At 47.3% G+C, this 18,744-nt stretch overlaps 2 protein-coding genes across 2 annotated transcripts; both read left to right on the forward strand.

Moving 5' to 3' along the window:
• Positions 1-1,714: 1,714 nt before the first annotated feature.
• LOC119382062 (keratin-associated protein 5-1-like) lies at positions 1,715-4,876 on the forward strand (the record flags this gene model as incomplete). The annotated part of the gene is made up of 3 exons (XM_049412990.1): positions 1,715-1,930; positions 2,357-2,494; positions 4,820-4,876. Coding segments are annotated over 3 exons (411 nt in total), but the record flags the coding sequence as incomplete, so codon positions are not given.
• Positions 4,877-8,063: 3,187 nt separating this feature from the next.
• LOC125757407 (keratin-associated protein 4-11-like) lies at positions 8,064-14,435 on the forward strand (the record flags this gene model as incomplete). Its single annotated transcript, XM_049412991.1, is given in 4 exon segments — positions 8,064-8,337; positions 8,559-8,691; positions 8,842-9,122; positions 14,239-14,435. Coding segments are annotated over 4 exon segments (885 nt in total), but the record flags the coding sequence as incomplete, so codon positions are not given.
• Positions 14,436-18,744: the final 4,309 nt, after the last annotated feature.

The raw sequence follows: 18,744 nt of genomic DNA on the forward strand, positions 1-18,744 counted from the left end.
ATGCTTTACCCTCCCCTCCTCACTTCTCTCCTCCTCTGCATCACATTCCTCCTCCTCACGCTCACTTCCCACCCCGTTGCTAAACTATACTATACAAGGCTATGCTAGGCTCTATTAGTGTGGCTGGATAGCCGAGTGGTTGCGACGGTCGCCTTCGGAATGAGGGTACGCGGGTTCGAATTCCGCCTCGTGAAAAAATTTTTTTTCGCCAACACTTTCTCGTTCTTTATAGGTCTCTCTCTCTCTCCGTACTCCTTCTCCACTCATCAGGGTTATTGCAGTCCACGCCGGAGAAATCGGCGCACGTGTTCTGGGAGCGGAGGAGAAGAGGACGAAGTTGAGGAAGAGGACCTAGTAGCGAGCGCGTGGTGGTCCATGATGAAGATCGTTTCTGTTTCCGGCAGACAAATTACGGCAAGCTTAGACAGCTTCGCGGTTAAGGAACTAGCAGACTCACCATCCAGCACACTGCTGGCAGTGTAAGCGATGTGGCCAAGAGCGTTAAGGAAAAAAGTCAGAGGCGGAGAGGAGTTATTGGATAGGAGCGATGGAAACAAAAGAAACCCTCCCTGAGTACCTACCGAAAAAGCAAATTCGAAATAAGGAGGGAGGCAGTTTATGATAATTCGAGGGGAAGCGCTTTACTGTTTGAAGCGAAGTCGGGTTGCCTTAGAAGCCGTAGTTTTAAAGCGAGATTGCCTATAAAAAAAAGAAAGACGTTCACGCTTTCGGAGCGCTAAGGACGGGGCACAGCATGTGTTGATTGAATGTGAAGATATCCACCCTGTTGTACGCTTGGGCACGACCCTACATGAAGCTCTGTGTTTAGGAACAACAATGGAAAGATGAACACGTGCGCTATAGAAATAAGAGACGCTTAGATTACTAGTAGCAGAAAAGTAGTCAGAAAAGACAAAAATAAATAGTGGGAAACACAAGGTGATTCTGCTGTAAGGGGCGGAGAGGTGAACTGTGAACTTGTTTTTTTATATGCTATGATCGGTGAATTCGAAGTAGACAAGGCATTAGACCACTTTTAAAAAAAGTTTTTTTGTCGAGCCTAGTGGCGCACATGTCACCGCCCCGCTATAAAGGTGACACTCACAGCATCCATCCGTCCCCTGCAGAATCGTCCATGGGCAGGCATTCTTGCAACTGGTATAACGATAGAACTCTGGTCTCTTGTGTGTGTGTGTCTGTGTGTGTACGTGGGTGTGTTCGTCTGTCTCTGTGTGCGTGTGTGTCTCTTTCCGTGGGTCTGTCTCTGTGTGTGTGTCTGCCCGTCTCTCTGTGTGTATTTGTCTGTGCTTGTCTCTCTCAGTGTTTGTCTTGTTCCGTCTCTGTGTTTCTGTCTCTCTGTCTGTGTCTTTCTCTGTCTCTGTTTGTCTCTTTCTGTGTGTGTCTGTGTGCGTGTTTGTAAATCTATCTGGTGTGTTTGTCTGTCTGTGTGTGTCTGTTTTGTCTCTGTCTGTCGCTTTCTGTGTCTGTTAGTGCGTGTGTGTCTGTGTACGTCTGCGTGTGTGTTTGTGTGCGTCTCTTTCTGTGTGTCTGTCCTTGTGTGTGTCTCTCTGTCTGTGTGTGTCTGTTTTTGTCTGTCTGTCGCCTTGTGTGTCTGTGTGTGTGTCTCTGTGTGCGTCTGTCTGTGTACGTCTGTGTGTGTGTTTGTGTGCGTCTCTTTCTGTGTGTCTGTCCTTGTGTGTGTCTCTCTCTCCGTGTGTGTCTGTTTTTGTCTGTCTGTCGCCTTGTGTGTCTGTGTGTGTGTCCCTCTGTGTGCGTGTTTGTGTGTGTGTTTGTGTGTTTCTCTTTCTGTGTATCTGTCCTTGTGTGTGTCTATCTGTCTCTGTGTGTGTCTGTGTTTTTGTCTGTCTGTCGCTTTGTGTGTCTGTGTGTGTGTCTCTCTGTGTGCGTCTGTCTGTCTCTGGTTGTCTGCGTGTGTGTTTGCGTCTCTGTCTGTTTCCTTGTGTGTGTGTGTGTCTTTCCATGGGTCTGTGTCTGTCTATCTGTGTGTGTGTGTGTGTGCCCGTCTCTGTGTGTGTATTTGTCTGTGTGTCTCTCTCTTAGTGTACGTCTTGTTCCGTCTCTGTGTTTCTGTCTCTCTGTCTGTGTCTTTCTCTGTGTGTTTGTCTCTTTGTGTGTGTGTGTGTCTGTGTGCGTGTTTGTAAATCTATCAGGTGCGTTTGTCTCAGTCTGTGTGTGTGTCTGTGTTTTTGTCTCTGTCTCTCGCTTTGTGTGTCTTAGTGCGTGGGTCTGTCTGTGTACGTCTGTGTGTGTGTTTGTGCGTCTCTTTCTGTGTGTCTGTCCTTGTGTGTGTCTATCTGTCTGTGTATGTCTGTGTTTTTGTCTGTGTCGCTTTGCGTGTCTGGGTGTGTGTCTCTCTGTGTGCGTCTGTCTGTCTCTGGTTGTCTGTGTGTGTGTGTTTGCGTCTCTGTCTGTGTGTCTGCCTGTCTCGTGTGTGTGTGTGTGTGTCTTTCCGTGGGTCTGTCTGTGTGTGTGTGTTCGTCTCTCTGTGTATTTGTCTGTGTATCTCTCTCTCAGTGTACGTCTTGTTCCGTCTCTGTGTTTCTGTCTCTCTGTCTGTGTCTTTCTCTGTGTCTTTTTGTCTCCTTGTGTGTGTGTCTGTGTGCGTGTTTGTAAATCTATCTCGTGTGTTTGTCTGTGTCTGTGTTTTTGTCTGTACGTCGCTTTGTGTGTATCTTTGTGCGTGTGTCTGTCTGTTTGTCCCTGTTTGTCTGTGTCTCGTTGTCTGTGTGTGTGTGTGTGTCGTTCCGTCTTTGTGTGTATCTGTGTGTCTCGTTCAGTCTTTGTGTGTGTCAGTTTCTCTCGTTCCGACTGTGTGTGTGTGCGTATTCTGTCTGTGTGTCTGTCTCTTTTTGTGTGTCTGTGTGTTCCTACCTGTGTCTGTGTCTCTGTATATGTCTGTCTGTGTCTCTGTCAGCGTGTCTGTCTTTCTGTGTCAGAGTTCTTCGATCATGCGATTTGCGAAACTCCCCATAGGCCCCATGTATCAAAACCCGAACTCCCACAAGCATGGCAAATGACATGATTCATTTAATTAGGAAAGATGAAGCAGTGATGCTGTCGTTATTGGTCGCAGGGGTTTTACCCGCCTGTGTTACTGTAACTGCGATTAGAACCGAGAGCATGCATGCAAAATTATCATGAGAGGGAGAGAAAGCTCTTTAATCAAAAACGGAGAATTCTGCCGGCGTATTTAAAGGTGCCTGCATGCCACTCTGTAAAGGGGAAGGGCAGGAAAAGAGAAGGCACAAAAAGAAAATATTATGATCGTGGCATGTACTTGTGACAACATATTGCTGATGTAAGTTACGTTACAGTTTATCAGTTAGGTTCATGTCATGATTGACTGTGATAGTGACGGAAGTGCATATAGGTATTTAGTGATCTCGTGACTAAATGTTTGTAATTCATGTGCGTCGGGATTATATTGTCGGGGGGGGGGGGGTCTGTTATAATGACGGAAGGGCGCATTACGGATACCAACTGAAGTAGGTACGCCTTGAGACATTTTTCAACATTCGAGCTGTTCTAACTCGGCATAAAATGTCTGTCTTGACCAAAAGCTACCAACATCGTGAACCAGCACGCGCTCTCTCCGTCCTCTTCTACATCTTCGTCTGCTTCGCTCCAGGAACACGTGCGCCGATTTCTTCGGCATGGCCTGTAATAACCCTCATGGGAGAGAGAACGAGCACATAGAGAGAAAGAAAGAGTGGGAAAGAAATAAAGAAAGATTGAAAAAAGTCACAGTTTCGCCGCAACGACGAAGCAATGAATGCGATAGCAGCAAGTTAGAATATCACACCAAGCAAGCAGCTCGGCACTTGCATCGCGCCGCTCAAACACTAGAAAGGACACTCGAAAAGAACGCACAGGTACACACAGGACGAGCGCGAACAGCTGTTACGATTGTTACTTCTTCGTGTTTGAGCAGCAATAGGCCACTTATTGTGCGCGTCTCAAGGGCAGCTTTCAAACGGAAGGAAAATGTAGGAGCGTTGCTTTAAAACGCGTTCTTCTGGTAATCTTGAATGAATGAATGAATGAACAAACTGAACGAACAGATTTTATTTCTGGAAAACATACAGAAAAACGACGCGAAGCTAAAGGCCATTCAGCCTGACGTGGCTTCGCTACGTGAAGTGAAATCTGGCGGGTGACACAGTGAAGCACCTCCGAGCTCTGCGTGTCGTTAGCGTTAAATGGTGTGTATAAAGAGCTCGCCGTTGTTATGCTAAACAGCCGGTGGCGCGTGGCCGAGGTGCTTAAAGCAGCGGGCTGTGAAGCGAGGGATCGTGGGTTCAAATCCGGTGGCGCGCTGTCGCAATTTTTTTCTTCTGATTCATTTTTCTTTTTGGCTTTTATTTATACATGCATACATATACATATCTGGGACATGACGGCGACGGCAAAAACCAGCCAAGAGTGTCCATATATCTGCTATCGCAATAAAAGAGCGAAAGAAAAGATTGTGCCGAAAAAGAATTCTTGACGAGGCGGGATTCAAACCCCCGTACCCTCGATCCCAAGGCCAGCGTCGACAACGCTCACCGACAACGGCGCTTACGTCGGCACGGTATTTTCTGCTACACGGGTTCTTTAAAGCTGTCGCGGTAAGGTTTCCAGAGTATATCGTCGCTGTCCTTGGTATACAGTGTGAATCACCTGTGGCGCATACCCGCATACCACGGGCCGTGATGTGTAGGTATGGGGCACACGTTACTGGTTGTAAGGATTCCATCACGTGTGCGACACGATATTCACGTTAATCTTGCCATGAACTGAAAATTATGTTCGTCAGATATTCGTGTCCAGCTATGTCAGTTCTGGTGACGACCGCAAGAGCGCCCTCACCTAAGCGGATAGATAGATAGATAGATAGATAGATAGATAGATAGATAGATAGATAGATAGATAGATAGATAGATAGATAGATAGATAGATAGATAGATAGATAGATAGATAGATAGATAGATAGATAGATAGAAATGCTCAGAGTGCCTTTGCTTCGCTAAGAAATGCTTCGCATTCAAAAATGCCCAAGAAGCCAAAAAGCAGCATCCCAAACACAACAGCAACAACAGAGGGACACTACTGCTTTGAGACAAACCCTTGTGGGGATGAGAGAGGTTGGGTGAATAGCAGCGGCCGTGTATCACCGCGCGAAGGCGAAAAGTTCACGTGTCGCCAACCGGCCATCGCCGCACGACGGCTGGACCAAATACTTTCGCCACTTTTACAAGATGCAGCGGCTTTACGTACAACAGCGTCGCATTTCCGTCTAGTTGATTTTAGGAAACTCATGGTAATTGTAGGTTTTGTGTTGTTGCTCCCAGATGGCGCGACAAACTGCGGGCCTCAGCAGAATCGGGGCAATATGGTGCAAGGATGTGTGTTTCGAGGGCTCCGGAACGACAGCGGCAGATAAGTGTTTTTGCATGCTTTCAACTTGCCTTTATCAGTAGCTTCATCAGTACATAGACTATGAACGTAAATCTTCATTGAGATATTTGTGCTTATTACTTTGTACTGCTTTTTTTTGTCTAGCTTGGCTTTTTGTTTTGTTTTATCTATGACACCACGCGGCTGTGGCGGGCACGTACACCACCGAAGAATAGCTTGTGTGCACATATAATAGAAGTAGTTGATATTATGTGACGTGGTAAAGTGTGTTGATTATGCGGGGTGTTCATCACTAAGCTTTATGGTTTTCTTAAACTTCAGCACTGGGAGGTTCCTGAAAACAACCTTTGCGGATATTTTTTTATCCAGGGGAACACAAAGTGCAACAATCATTATCGCTGTCAGCCGCCCAATTAACCAAGATTAAGTAATGAACTTTTAATGAGTGCAGAAAGCGGGCATATTTCTATTTAAAAGTTGGAGGCAGTCGCGTTTCAACAAAGTTCCAGTCGGAAGAATTCTAGCGTGTCTGTGCCCCGAGATATCCCGCTGCAAAGTTTAATGGCGGTTGGGATGGGCAAGTTCTGAGGTGAGGGAAGCTCAGACCAAAATGAGGTTCGAAGAGAGGCTACGGAATATCAGAGAGATAAGATGGGCAGACTCTGACGATGTCCCAGTATGTCTACAGGAAGAGCGCTGACTCACAGTGCAGAAAAGTTAGCATAGCTTGCAGTGTGGGCGCGATGTTAAAGAGACAGCGGAGCTAATGGGCGCCATTGTGGTTCTGGCTTTTCCTGTTTTGCTAAGTATTGCAAATGTTCTCTTTCCTCCTCTTCTTCTTTCTTGTCTATGTTTTTCTCTCTTTTTTCGCTGTTTATTTCTGGTTATTTATCCCTCCCTCTCAATTTCTCGCTTGCTTCCTCCTTTCAATCGTTTTCTCTCGCTATCTCTCACTCTCTTTCTCTCCATGACTCTCCTTCTCTTCTCTCTATGCTATGCTTTACTCTCCCCTCCTCACTTCTCTCCTCCTCTGCATCACATTCCTCCTCCTCACGCTCACTTCCCACCCCGTTGCTAAACTATACTATACAAGGCTATGCTAGGCTCTATTAGTGTGGCTGGATAGCCGAGTGGTTGCGACGCTCGCCTTCGGACTGAGGGTACGCGGGTTCGAATTCCGCCTCGTGAAAAAATTTTTTTTCGCCAACACTTTCTCGTTCTTTATAGGTCTCTCTCTCTCTCCGTACTCCTCTCTCACTCATCAGGGTTATTGCAGTCCACGCGGAGAAATCGGCGCACGTGTTCTGGGAGCGGAGGAGAAGAGGACGAAGTTGAGGAAGAGGACCTAGTAGCGAGCGCGTGGTGGTCCATGATGAAGATCGTTTCTGTTTCCGGCAGACAAATTACGGCACGCTTAGACAGCTTCGCGGTTAAAGGAACTAGCAGACTCACCATCCAGCACACTGCTGGCAGTGTAAGCGATGTGGCCAAGAGCGTTAAGGAAAAAAGTCAGAGGCGGAGAGGAGTTATTGGATAGGAGCGATGGAAACAAAAGAAACCCTCCCTGAGTACCTACCGAAAAAGCAAATTCGAAATAAGGAGGGAGGCAGTTTATGATAATTCGAGGGGAAGCGCTTTACTGTTTGAAGCGAAGTCGGGTTGCCTTAGAAGCCGTAGTTTTAAAGCGAGATTGCCTATAAAAAAAAGAAAGACGTTCACGCTTTCGGAGCGCTAAGGACGGGGCACAGCATGTGTTGATTGAATGTGAAGATATCCACCCTGTTGTACGCTTGGGCACGACCCTACATGAAGCTCTGTGTTTAGGAACAACAATGGAAAGATGAACACGTGCGCTATAGAAATAAGAGACGCTTAGATTACTAGTAGCAGAAAAGTAGTCAGAAAAGACAAAAATAAATAGTGGGAAACACAAGGTGATTCTGCTGTAAGGGGCGGAGAGGTGAACTGTGAACTTGTTTTTTTATATGCTATGATCGGTGAATTCGAAGTAGACAAGGCATTAGACCAACTTTTAAAAAAGTTTTTTTTGTCGAGCCTAGTGGCGCACATGTCACCGCCCCGCTATAAAGGTGACACTCACAGCATCCATCCGTCCCCTGCAGAATCGTCCATGGGCAGGGCATTCTTGCAACTGGAATAACGATAGAACTCTGGTCTCTCTGTGTGTGTGTGTGTGTGTGTGTGTGTGTGTCTGTGTGTGTACGTGGGTGTGTTCGTCTGTCTCTGTGTGCGTGTGTGTCTCTTTCCGTGGGTCTGTCTCTGTGTGTCTGCCCGTCTCTATGTGTGTATTTGTCTGTGCTTGTCTCTCTCAGTGTTTGTCTTGTTCCGTCTCTGTGTTTCTGTCTCTCTGTCTGTGTCTTTCTCTGTCTCTGTTTGTCTCTTTCTGTGCGTGTTTTAAATCTATCTGGCGTGTTTGTCTCTGTCTGTGTGTGTCTGTGTTTTTGTCTCTGTCTGTCGCTTTCTGTGTTTGTTAGTGCGTGGGTGTCTGTGTACGTCTCCGTGTGTGTTTGTGTGCGTCTCCTTGTGTGTGTCTATCTCTGTGTGTCTGTGTTTTGTCTGTCTGTCGCCTTGTGTGTCTGTGTGTGTGTCTCTGTGTTCGTCTGTCTGTGTACGTCTGTGTGTGTGTTTGTGTGCGTCTCTTTCTGTGTGTCTGTCCTTGTGTGTGTCTCTCTGTGTGTGTCTGTGTTTTTGTCTGTCTGTCGCCTTGTGTGTCTGTGTGTGCGTCTGTCTGTGACGTCTGTGTGTGTGTTTGTGTGCGTCTCTTTCTGTGTGTCTGTCCTTGTGTGTGTCTGTGTCTTTGTCTGTCGCTTTGTGTGTCTGTGTGTGTGTGTCTCTCTGTGTGCGTCTGTCTGTCTGTCTCTGGTTGTCTGCGTGTTTGTGTTTGCGTCTCTGTCTGTGTCTGCCTGTTTCCTTGTGTGTATGTGTGTCTTTCCGTGGGTCTGTGTCTATCTGTCTGTGTGTGTGTGCCCGTCTCTGTGTGTGTATTTGTCTGTGTGTCTCTCTCTTAGTGCACGTCTTGTTCCGTCTCTGCGTTTCTGTCTCTCTGTCTGTGTCTTTCTCTGTGTCTGTCTCTTTGTGTGTGTGTGTGTCTGTGTGCGTGTTTGTAAATCTATCAGGTGTATTTGTCTCTGTGTGTGTGTTCGCTTTGTGTGTCTGTTAGTGCGTGTGTCTGTCTGTGTACGTCTGTGTGTGTGTTTGTGTGTCTCTTTCTGTGTGTCTGTTCTTGTGTGTGTCTATCTGTCTGTGTGTGTCTGTTTTTGTCTGTCTGTCGCTTTGTGTGTCCGTGTGTGTGTCTCTCTGTGTGCGTCTGTCTGTCTCTGGTTGTCTGTGTGTGTGTGTTTGCGTCTCTGTCTGTGTGTCTGCCTGTCTCCTTGTGTGTGTGTGTTTGCGTCTCCGTAGGTCTGTCTCTCTCTCTGTGTGTGTGTGTGTGTGTGCTCGTCTCTCTGTGTGTATTTGTCTGTGTCTCTCTCAGTGTACGTCTTGTTCCGTCTCTGTTTCTGTCTCTCTGTGTCTTTCTCTGTCTTTTTGTCTCCTTGTATGTGTGTGTGTCTGTGTGCGTGTATGTAAATCTATCTCGTGTGTTTGTCTGTGTCTGTGTTTTTGTCTGTACGTCGCTTTGTGTGTATCTTTGTGCGTGTGTCTGTCTGTCTGTCCCTGTTTGTCTGTGTCTCGTTGTCTCTGTGTGTGTGTGTGTGTGTGTGTGTGTGTGTGTGTTGTCGTTCCGTCTTTGTGTGTATCTGTGTGTCTCGTTCAGTCTTTGTGTGTGTCAGTTTCTCTCGTTCCGACTGTGTGTGCGTATTCTGTCTGTGTGTCTGTCTCTTTTTGTGTGTCTGTGTGTTCCTACCTGTGTCTTTGTCTCTGTATATGTCCGTCTGTGTCTCTGTCAGCGTGTCTGTCTTTCTGTGTCAGAGTTCTTCGATCATGCGATTTGCGAAACTCCCCATAGGCCCCATTTATCAAAAGCCGAACTCCCACAAGCATGACAATGACATGATTCATTTAATTAGGAAAGATGAAGCGGTGATGCTGTCGTTATTGGTCGCAGGGGTTTTACCCGCCTGTGTTAGTGTAACTGCGCTTAGAACCGAGAGCATGCATGCAAAATTATCATGAGAGGGAGAGAAAGCTCTTTAATCAAAAACGGAGAATTCTGCCGGCGTATTTCAAGGTTCCTGCATGCCACTCTGTAAAGGGGAAGGGCAGGAAAAGAGAAGGCACAAAAAGAAAATATTATGATCGTGGCATGTACTTGTGACAACATATTGCTGATGTGTGTTACGCTACAGTTTATCAGTTAGGTTCATGTCATGATTGACTGTGATAGTGACGGAAGTGCATATAGGTATTTAGTGATCTCGTGACTAAATGTTTGTAATTCATGTGCGTCGGCATTATATTGTCGGGGGGGGGGGGGCGGGTGGGGGTCTGTTATAATGACGGAAGGGCGCATTACAGATACCAACTGAAGTAGGTACGCCTTGAGACATTTTTCAACATTCGAGCTGTTCTAACTCGGCATAAAGTGTCTGTCTTGACCAAAAGCTACCAACATCGTGAACCAGCACGCCCTCTCTCCGTCCTCTTCTACATCTTTGTCTGCTTCACTCCAGGAACACGTGCGCCGATTTCTTCGGCATGGCCTGTAATAACCCTCATGGGAGAGAGAACGAGCACATAGAGAGAAAGAAAGAGTGGGAGAGAAATAAAGAAAGATTCAAAAAAGTCACAGTTTCGCCGCAACGACGAAGCAATGAATGCGATAGCAGCAAGTTAGAATATTACACCAAGCAAGCAGCTCGGCATTTGCATCGCGCCGCTCAAACACTAGAAAGGACACTCGAAAAGAACGCACAGGTACACACAGGACCAGCGCGAACAGCTGTTGCGATTGTTACTTCTTCGTGTTTGAGCAGCAATAGGCCACTTATTGTGCGCGTCTCATGGGCAGCTTTCAAACGGAAGGAAAATGTAGGAGCGTTGCTTTAAGACGCGTTCTTCTGGTAATCTTGAATGAATGAATGAATGAACAAACGAACGAACGGATTTTATTTCTGGAAAACATACAGAAAAACGGCGCGAAGCTAAAGGCCATTCAGCCTGACGTGGCTTCGCTACGTGAAGTGAAATCTGGCGGGTGACACAGTGAAGCACCTCCGAGCTATGCGTGTCGTTAGCGTTCAATGGTGTGTATAAATGGCTCGCCGTTGTTATGCTAAAACAGCCGGTGGCGCGTGGCCGAGGTGCCTAAAGCAGCGGGCTGTGAAGCGAGGGATCGTGGGTTCAAATCCCGGTGGCGCGCTGTCGCAATTTTAAATGCGAAGCATTTCTTAGCGTACCTCTGGCACTTTGAGCGTTTCTATCTACGTATCTATCTATCTATCTATCTATCTATCTATCTAGCCGCCTACGTCTGGGGGTGCTCTCATGATCGCCTCCTTGACTTGGTGTAGACCAAAATTTGCATGCGAGGGTAAGAGGACTTGACGAATATGATTGCCGGGTCATGACATGAATAACGTTAAAATCCTGTCGCGTACGCCGTCAAACCCTTTCCACTTCAGACGTGTGGCACATACCCGTTTACCACGGGTCGCGGTGTACGGGTATGCGCCACAGGTGATTGACAGTTTATATCTACCCAGGAACGCCGAGAACAGACATTGGTAACTTAAATGCTAGAGCGCTAAGGAAAACCAACATCGGCAGCGTTGACTCAACGAATGGAAAGAATGAAAATTAGGATCCCAGCAGGAATCGAACCCAAGCATTCTGCGCGGCAATCAGGTATTCTACCACTGAGCCACGCCAGGTCTATAAACCGGTTTGGAAAAACAGCCTACGCAGGCGCAATTTCGGTACAACGTCAATTGTGGTTGTGGTGCTGGGTATCTAAATTTACAAGAAAGCAATAAACACTACATGATACTCCTACGATGTGTACTCCTACGATACAGGCGTCATATCAGATTAACGTCTGTAGTTCCAGTGTTGGCTCCGCTTTTATAGCAGTCTAATAAACATTATGTTTATATTTCTATGATTCAGCAAGCTATATTGAAGCATTGCTCGACCCCGGAGGAATAGATTAACGAAAGTTACATATAATATCCACATCCCCGCAGCGTAAGGTGTACTTCGTCCACCAGAACGACGCAGTGTCCTCTTCATTTCTTACGAGGTTGGGCGATGGTCTCATGCTGACCGAGGAAGACGCCAGGTTGATTGACAGACGCTTTGTAGACTAGGCTACGTAGGCCACATACGCCAAGATAGTCTACGAATACGACGAACACCATCCGCTGATGTTGGTCTACGTAGCACTATCCTGGCCTACCAGCCTCGACGGCCTATACCTCACCAACGCTAAGGGTGGCTTCAGGTTCCGACATGTCGCTGGCTCTGTCGACAGACAATTTGTCGACGAAATGACCGACGCATCCACGAATTCCAACAGCTCTACTATACCACATACTTCACTACACATAGACCCCTCGTCACCACGATCGCGAACGGATCCTACAACAAGTCATGACCAGCGGCTGGTGCTAACTAAGCACGGTGATGATGCCCTTGTTCAAGAACTCTCAATAACTTTTTGCACGCATGCACACGGGTTCATGAAACGTGCATGCGTTCTCGGGACACGTATAAGCACTACATATCAGCTTACCGTTTCTGGTGTTGGCAATACCCACGTTACCATTGGCAGCGTTACCCAACCGTAAACAACTGGTTATATAACACATATGCGGCTATTCAACATATATATATATGTGTGCGTATAAAATTTATACAATCTTCAGCGTCATTTTGTAACGTGCCGCTAAGTAAAAATAGTTACGCCAGCCACCTACCCGCCGCATGCTTCGCATAACATCGACTGCCACGGTACGTGGGATCTGCCGAATTTTTTTATTCTGATTCATTTGTCTTTTGGCTTTTCGTTATACATGCATGCATATACATATCTGGGACATGACGGCGACGGCAAAAACCAGCCAAGAGTGTCCCTATATCTGCTATCGTAATAAAAGAGCGAAAGAGAAGATTGTGCCGAAAAAGAATTCCTGACGAGGCGGGATTCAAACCCCCGTACCCTCAATCCCAAGGCCAGCGTCGACAACGCTCGTCGAGAACGGCGCTGACGTCGGCACGGTATTTTCTGCTACACGGGTTCTTTAAAGCTGTCGCGGTAAGGTTTCCAGAGTATATCGTCGCTGTCCTTGGTATACAGTGTGAATCACCTGTGGCGCATACCCGCATACCACGGGCCGTGATGTGTAGGTATGGGGCACACGTTACTGGTTATAAGTATTCCATCACGTGTGCGACACGATATTCACGTTAATCTTGCCATGAACTGAAAATTATGTTCGTCAGATATTTGTGTCCAACTGTGTCAGTTTTGGTACCAAGTTAAGGAGACGACCGCAAGAGCGCCCTCACCTTTGCGGATAGATAGATAGATAGATAGATAGATGGATAGATAGATAGATAGATAGATAGATAGATAGATAGATAGATAGATAGATAGATAGATAGATAGATAGATAGATAGATAGATAGATAGATAGATAGAAATGGTCAGAGTGCCTTTGGTTCGCTAAGAAATGCTTCGCATTCAAAAATGCCCAAGAAGCCAAAATGCAGCATCCACAACAGCAACAACAGAGGGACACTACTGCTTTGAGACGAACCCTTGTGGGGATGAGAGCGGTTGGGTGAATAGCAGCGGCCGTGTATCACCGCGCGAAGGCGAAAAGTTCACGTGTCGCCAACCGGCCATCGCCGCACGACGGCTGGACCAAATACTTTCGCCACTTTTACAAGATGCAGCGGCTTTACGTACAATAGCGTCGCATTTCCGTGTAGTTGATTTTAGGAAACTCATGGTAATTGTAGGTTTTGTGTTGTTGCTCCCAGATGGCGCGACAAACTGCGGGCCTCAGCAGAATCGGGGCAATATGGTGCAAGGATGTGTGTTTCGAGGGCTCCGGAACGACAGCGGCAGATAAGTGTTTTTGCATGCTTTCAACTTGCCTTTATCAGTAGCTTCATCAGTACATAGACTATGAACGTAAATCTTCATTGAGATATTTGTGCGTATTACTTTGTACTGCTTTTTTTTTCTAGCTTGGCTTTTTGTTTTGTTTTATCTATGACACCACGCGGCTGTGGCGGGCACGTACACCTCCGAAGAATAGCTTGTGTGCACATATAATAGAAGTAGTTGATATTATGTGACGTGGTAAAGTGTGTTGATTATGCGGGGTGTTCATCACTAAGCTTTATGGTTTTCTTAAACTTCAGCACTGGGAGGTTCCTGAAAACAACCTTTGCGGATATTTTTTTATCCAGGGGAACACAAAGTGCAACAGTCATTATCGCTGTCAGCCGCCCAATTAACCAAGATTAAGTAATGAACTTTTAATGAGTGCAGAAAGCGGGCATATTTGTATTTAAAAGTTGGAGACAGTCGCGTTTCAACAAAGTTCCAGTCGGAAGAATTCTAGCATGTCTGTGCCCCGAGATATCCCGCTGCAAAGTTTAATGGCGGTTGGGATGGGCAAGTTCTGAGGTGAGGGAAGCTCAGACCAAATTGAGGTTCGAAGAGAGGCTACGGAATATCAGAGAGATAAGATGGGCAGACTCTGACGATGTCCCAGTATGTCTACAGGAAGGGCGGACGGACGGACGGACGGAGAGAGAGAGAGAGTCAAAGTGGCTTTGGTTCGCTCAGAAATGCTTCGCATTTAAAGATGTTGCAGGCTAAAGTTATATTTTCTTCATTTGCAGATCGGACGCTCTCTCGAACGACCGAAAGTGAGCACGGTGGAAGAGCATATCGACCTCCTCCCACTCATCAGACGCATGAATGTTCTCCGCCTGCGGTCTGCTCGGTATTGGACGCGAGTCCCACCACCGGCAAGCAGCCATCGGCTACGAGTCCTGTGTGCAAGAAGCACTTCCGCGACGGAGACTTTCGCTACTGAGCCGGGGCTGTGGTAATTGGTGAGTAGCAGACAGCGCGCACTGAGACGATGGCTCGCGCGCGCTTCCCGCCGGCTAATGATGCATATCTGCCACAGTATGGAAAAGACGCTACCTATTGACAGGTGCGATACCATCTCAGAACCTTCCCGTGCGACCTCTTTGTCGTCGGCCCCGTGCTCAGCTTGCACAAAATAGGCTGCAGATAAACAAGTCAATGTTTAGATACGTTGAATTAAAAACTCACAGGGTCCCTTATGAATTCGCCAAAAATAACGTTAAGGCGAAAGCCACCTTCTTCTTGTCAGTCAATGTATTGATTCTCAGCCCCCCCCCCCCCAAAAGCCTTCTGCGCCTAACGCGGCTTTGCACCGCGTTAGGCGCGCGAAGGCAATGCAAAGCGACCATGTCGTGTGAATATGCCATGTGACGTCATAATGACCTTACATGTTCTGGCGATCTCTGACGTTATGATGACTTCATATCATGACGTCAACACGTGACGATTATTGTTTGTATCACTCGTGTCGAAGCCGACGGCCAGTCTTCCCGTTTGATGAGGCCTCCTTCACGAGCTGCACGACGTTTGCTGGTGGATGTACATATAGCGAGCGAGTCAAATGCTGCGGCTGATTTGTGCTGCATTTATGTTGGCAATAACATTCTTTCTGTCAAGCTTGCGTTCTCCTGACGCAAACACTATGAGCCAAAAAGCCCAAATTAATTTTGCCACTCTCAAACTCCAGTTAGGCCTGTCCAGCCCGGTGTACTTTCTTGGAGCCTTATTTATGTGGGAAAGATGCCGTGCTGTTTGCCTTAAACACGACACTGCTGCCAAAATTGCTGGGGTACTCTGCAAATAATGCTGCGCCTCACGGAAAAAATTCTGGCTAGGCCCCTGCTGCGCCTTAATATTTTGCATTTTACTCTTTACGCGTTGTTATTACCCTGCTTTGCGGCTACTGGTTGCTGCAATAACTTCTATTTCTTTCACCGCTATTTCAAGTTCATGTGGGTCCTTGTTCACAGCCGACGCTTGCAGAACAAGTCCGCCGAACGTTACTGTATTTTTCTTTTCCTTGGCGTTGCATGCTACTACATGCGTGGCCTCGTAGACCGCTTCTCCTTGGCACCAGCAATCTCGAAGTAGTGAAGATTTGGTCTACGAATTTGTTGATGGCTGAGATTGGCAAGTTCAGTAGAATGCAAAGGGAACGATAATTAAGGGGCGTATTAAAAAATGCATCACATTTGCTCACGCTTTGTGTGAGCACCAAACGAAACGATTGCGCTGAATTAAGAAACAGAAGCAGCGGCATTTGCTCGCTGAGAAGACCGATCAATATGCAGTGCGAGATAACTTGTCAAATTACATTGAAATGTACACGAATTTAGACCGAAAAAAAGCATTGAAACGTCGGGACGGCACATCACAAAGTTGCCATAGGCGCACCGAAGTCGTGGTTGTAACGAAATCGCTTTTTAACTGCTCTTATAGCGTCCGCGCAACAATAGGTGTTTGTGTAATCACAAATCCTCATATTTTACAGCCTAAAGTTCACAGCAATATGCCAAAACGCGCTCGTAGCAAAAGAAGAACCATGAGTACGGACATAGATGCAGACGTTCATACATGCGGAAAGACGTCAGTCGACGTGAACACCCTGCGATCGCTGGCTTTATGCTCCTTTTCTATTATTCTCAAGATATTTCACTTAGTTTGCATTCAGCGACTGTCTAGCTTTCACGCAAGAAGCCGGTCCAAGGGTCTCCAACGCGGTGACCGTGTGAAGCGGGCGCTGCGTTTTTTTCCAAAAAGACGACGACTGTAGACTATCATGTGCTTTCTGTTCGTCAAAAATTATTATTTTGACAGTAAAGAACATATTTCGTTTCGCAAGTACTTACAGAAATGTCCTGGAGGGCTTCCGCGAGGTGTTTTTGTAGAGCGCCGACAGCAGAACCTATGGGGAGCGTGCCGATGATGATGATGATGAAATGAACTTTATTTGGTCCTGGAGAACCCCGATCAGACAACCCCCGAAGAGCTCGCCGAGGCGCGTTCCATAGAGGGCGACTCCGTAACTCCTCACCCCCAATATCAGCTGGAACAGTGGCAGATCCAAGGGGGGAGGGGTGATTCGGCGATCGCCCCTCCCCCCTTCCCCCCGGCACCTTCTCGACAGCAATCTTTCGGCACGCGGAATTTTTGATGCCGCTGCGGCGACCTTGGCTGTCCGCGGCGAGAAGTGCACTTCAACCTCTGCTGGGCGCTAAGCTGGCTAACTAACCCCCGCCTTTTTGAAAGCGAGCTAATCGCTTCCAACCCGCATCCCATATTATGCACCTTCAGAAAGAACTTGAATGTGTGTGAATGATCGCCTGCTCGAGCGTGCCAACAATGTTATACCCCTGACACACGGGCATTGTAAGGCCCTTTACTCAATGGCATCTTCTGGAAGGTCGCTCATGTGCTATAGCACAGTACAATTTAAGTATCTCCCTCCCGGCAATGTTCCTTTTCGGAAAACCAGATTCCGCATCCCCGTTATCCACGTTTCGAACCTAAGGGGTATTCTCTCGCATACAGTGTGCAAAACTCAGCAATGCAGCCATTTAACAAATGCTCACCAGGTGTCGCCTAATCCCCCCTGTGACGCTGTAAATATAATATTGTTACGGTTGAGTAAACGTTGACTGTGTTTATTTACAGGATGAGAATGAGACACGACCTCAGGCCGCACCCGACCACTTCGTCTTCCTCCTCCACATGCCGGCTCATACCACAGCCCGGCTCATACCGTAGCAATATTAATTGATGTTGTTTAACGTTCAGAAACCACGCTATGATTAGGAGAGACGCCGTAGTGGAGGGCTTTGGAAATTTTGACCACCTGGGGTTCTTTAACGCGCACCTAAATCTAAGCATACGGGCCTCAAGCATTTTCGCCTCCATTGAAAATGCGGCCGCCGCAGCTGGGATTCGATCCCGCGACCTGCGGGTCGGCAGTCGAGCGCCATAACCACTAGACCACCGCGGCGGCTACGCTGTAAATATGAGCGGCCCCCCAAGAAATGCACTGCTGAGGCAGTGACGCCATCCTTTGTGCGCCCGCATCACGTCGCTAGCGCCGCCATATGTCAAATTCCCGCAGTGTCGTTTGCTTCGCCGATAGTGTGGTGCATTGTAGTCTGCACAGTGGGCATCAACCAACCGCGTGATCTTTAAAGCGTGTTCTATCCAGCCGATTTAACGAGCAGAACCTTTATTTTTTATTCTCTCTCTCTCTCTTTTTTTTCTGTGCTCACCTCTAAAAACGTTGGCTCATCTGAGAAACCGGAGGTGATCGCGGAGCCACAAACCACTTAAAGAACTTGGTGCGGTGGCGTGTGTCATCAGCGCAACTTCTTTCTCCAAAGCGTCCTTCAAAGCAACAAAAGCGGTTTATTGCGAAGTATCAGAGAGTTTTAGCTATAGTTACGGAAATGCGGTACGAAAATACGGTACCGTATGACGGTACCGCTCCTCCTTTCCCGGTCGTCGACCATTTGCCGGTGAAGGCAACTCAACACCACAAAAGCTTTTTTTTTTTTTCAAAAATCACTGCGGGGCTTTCACGCCTCATTGTTGACCGTCAATCTACGCATTGTTGACGAGACACCTTTCGTTCGGGGTACGCACTGTCACGGAAACGGGGTGCGGCAAAAGAACAATCAGCCGGAAATGAGGAACGCTATTCACTGCCTTACCGTATTTGCGTACCGTATTTCTCTAACTTGCTAAGTGTCGGTATCTGGGCCACTTGGTTCATGTTACTTGAAGCCAGCAAATTCACGGGACATGAGGAAGAAGCAAACGCACACAACGCTGGAACTAACAACTGTGTCTTTATTGAAAGGACGCGTTTACCCATGAAACCTCACAAGGCATGTGCGGCACCGTACATAATTATCGCCTACAACGTCACCAGGTGTAAAAGGCCACAATCATCCTCCTTGCCATCGTTGCAAAATACCAAATTCCTTGTCAATGAGGCAAATCGACGGTATGCTTTACAGTTATCTCCACTTTTCTTAATGTGGCATGCCTCCACCATTTCACGTTCCTCTTTGCACTTTCCTCTTCCCAGGCAGCTAACGTTACCGAAAAGCAGGTGGCAACCACATGCACGACAATGACGGTCCAGCTGTTAGCGCCGTCATTCGAGTTCAAGGAAGCGCAGTGCTCACGCAGTCTAGCATCGATACAACGCCCGGTTTGATCGACGTATACCTTATCACAGGTCATCGGAATGCTGTACACCACACGTG

This window comes from Rhipicephalus sanguineus, chromosome 2 (assembly GCF_013339695.2).
Source record: "Rhipicephalus sanguineus isolate Rsan-2018 chromosome 2, BIME_Rsan_1.4, whole genome shotgun sequence".
In the NCBI taxonomy this organism is placed as follows: Eukaryota; Metazoa; Arthropoda; class Arachnida; order Ixodida; family Ixodidae; genus Rhipicephalus; species Rhipicephalus sanguineus.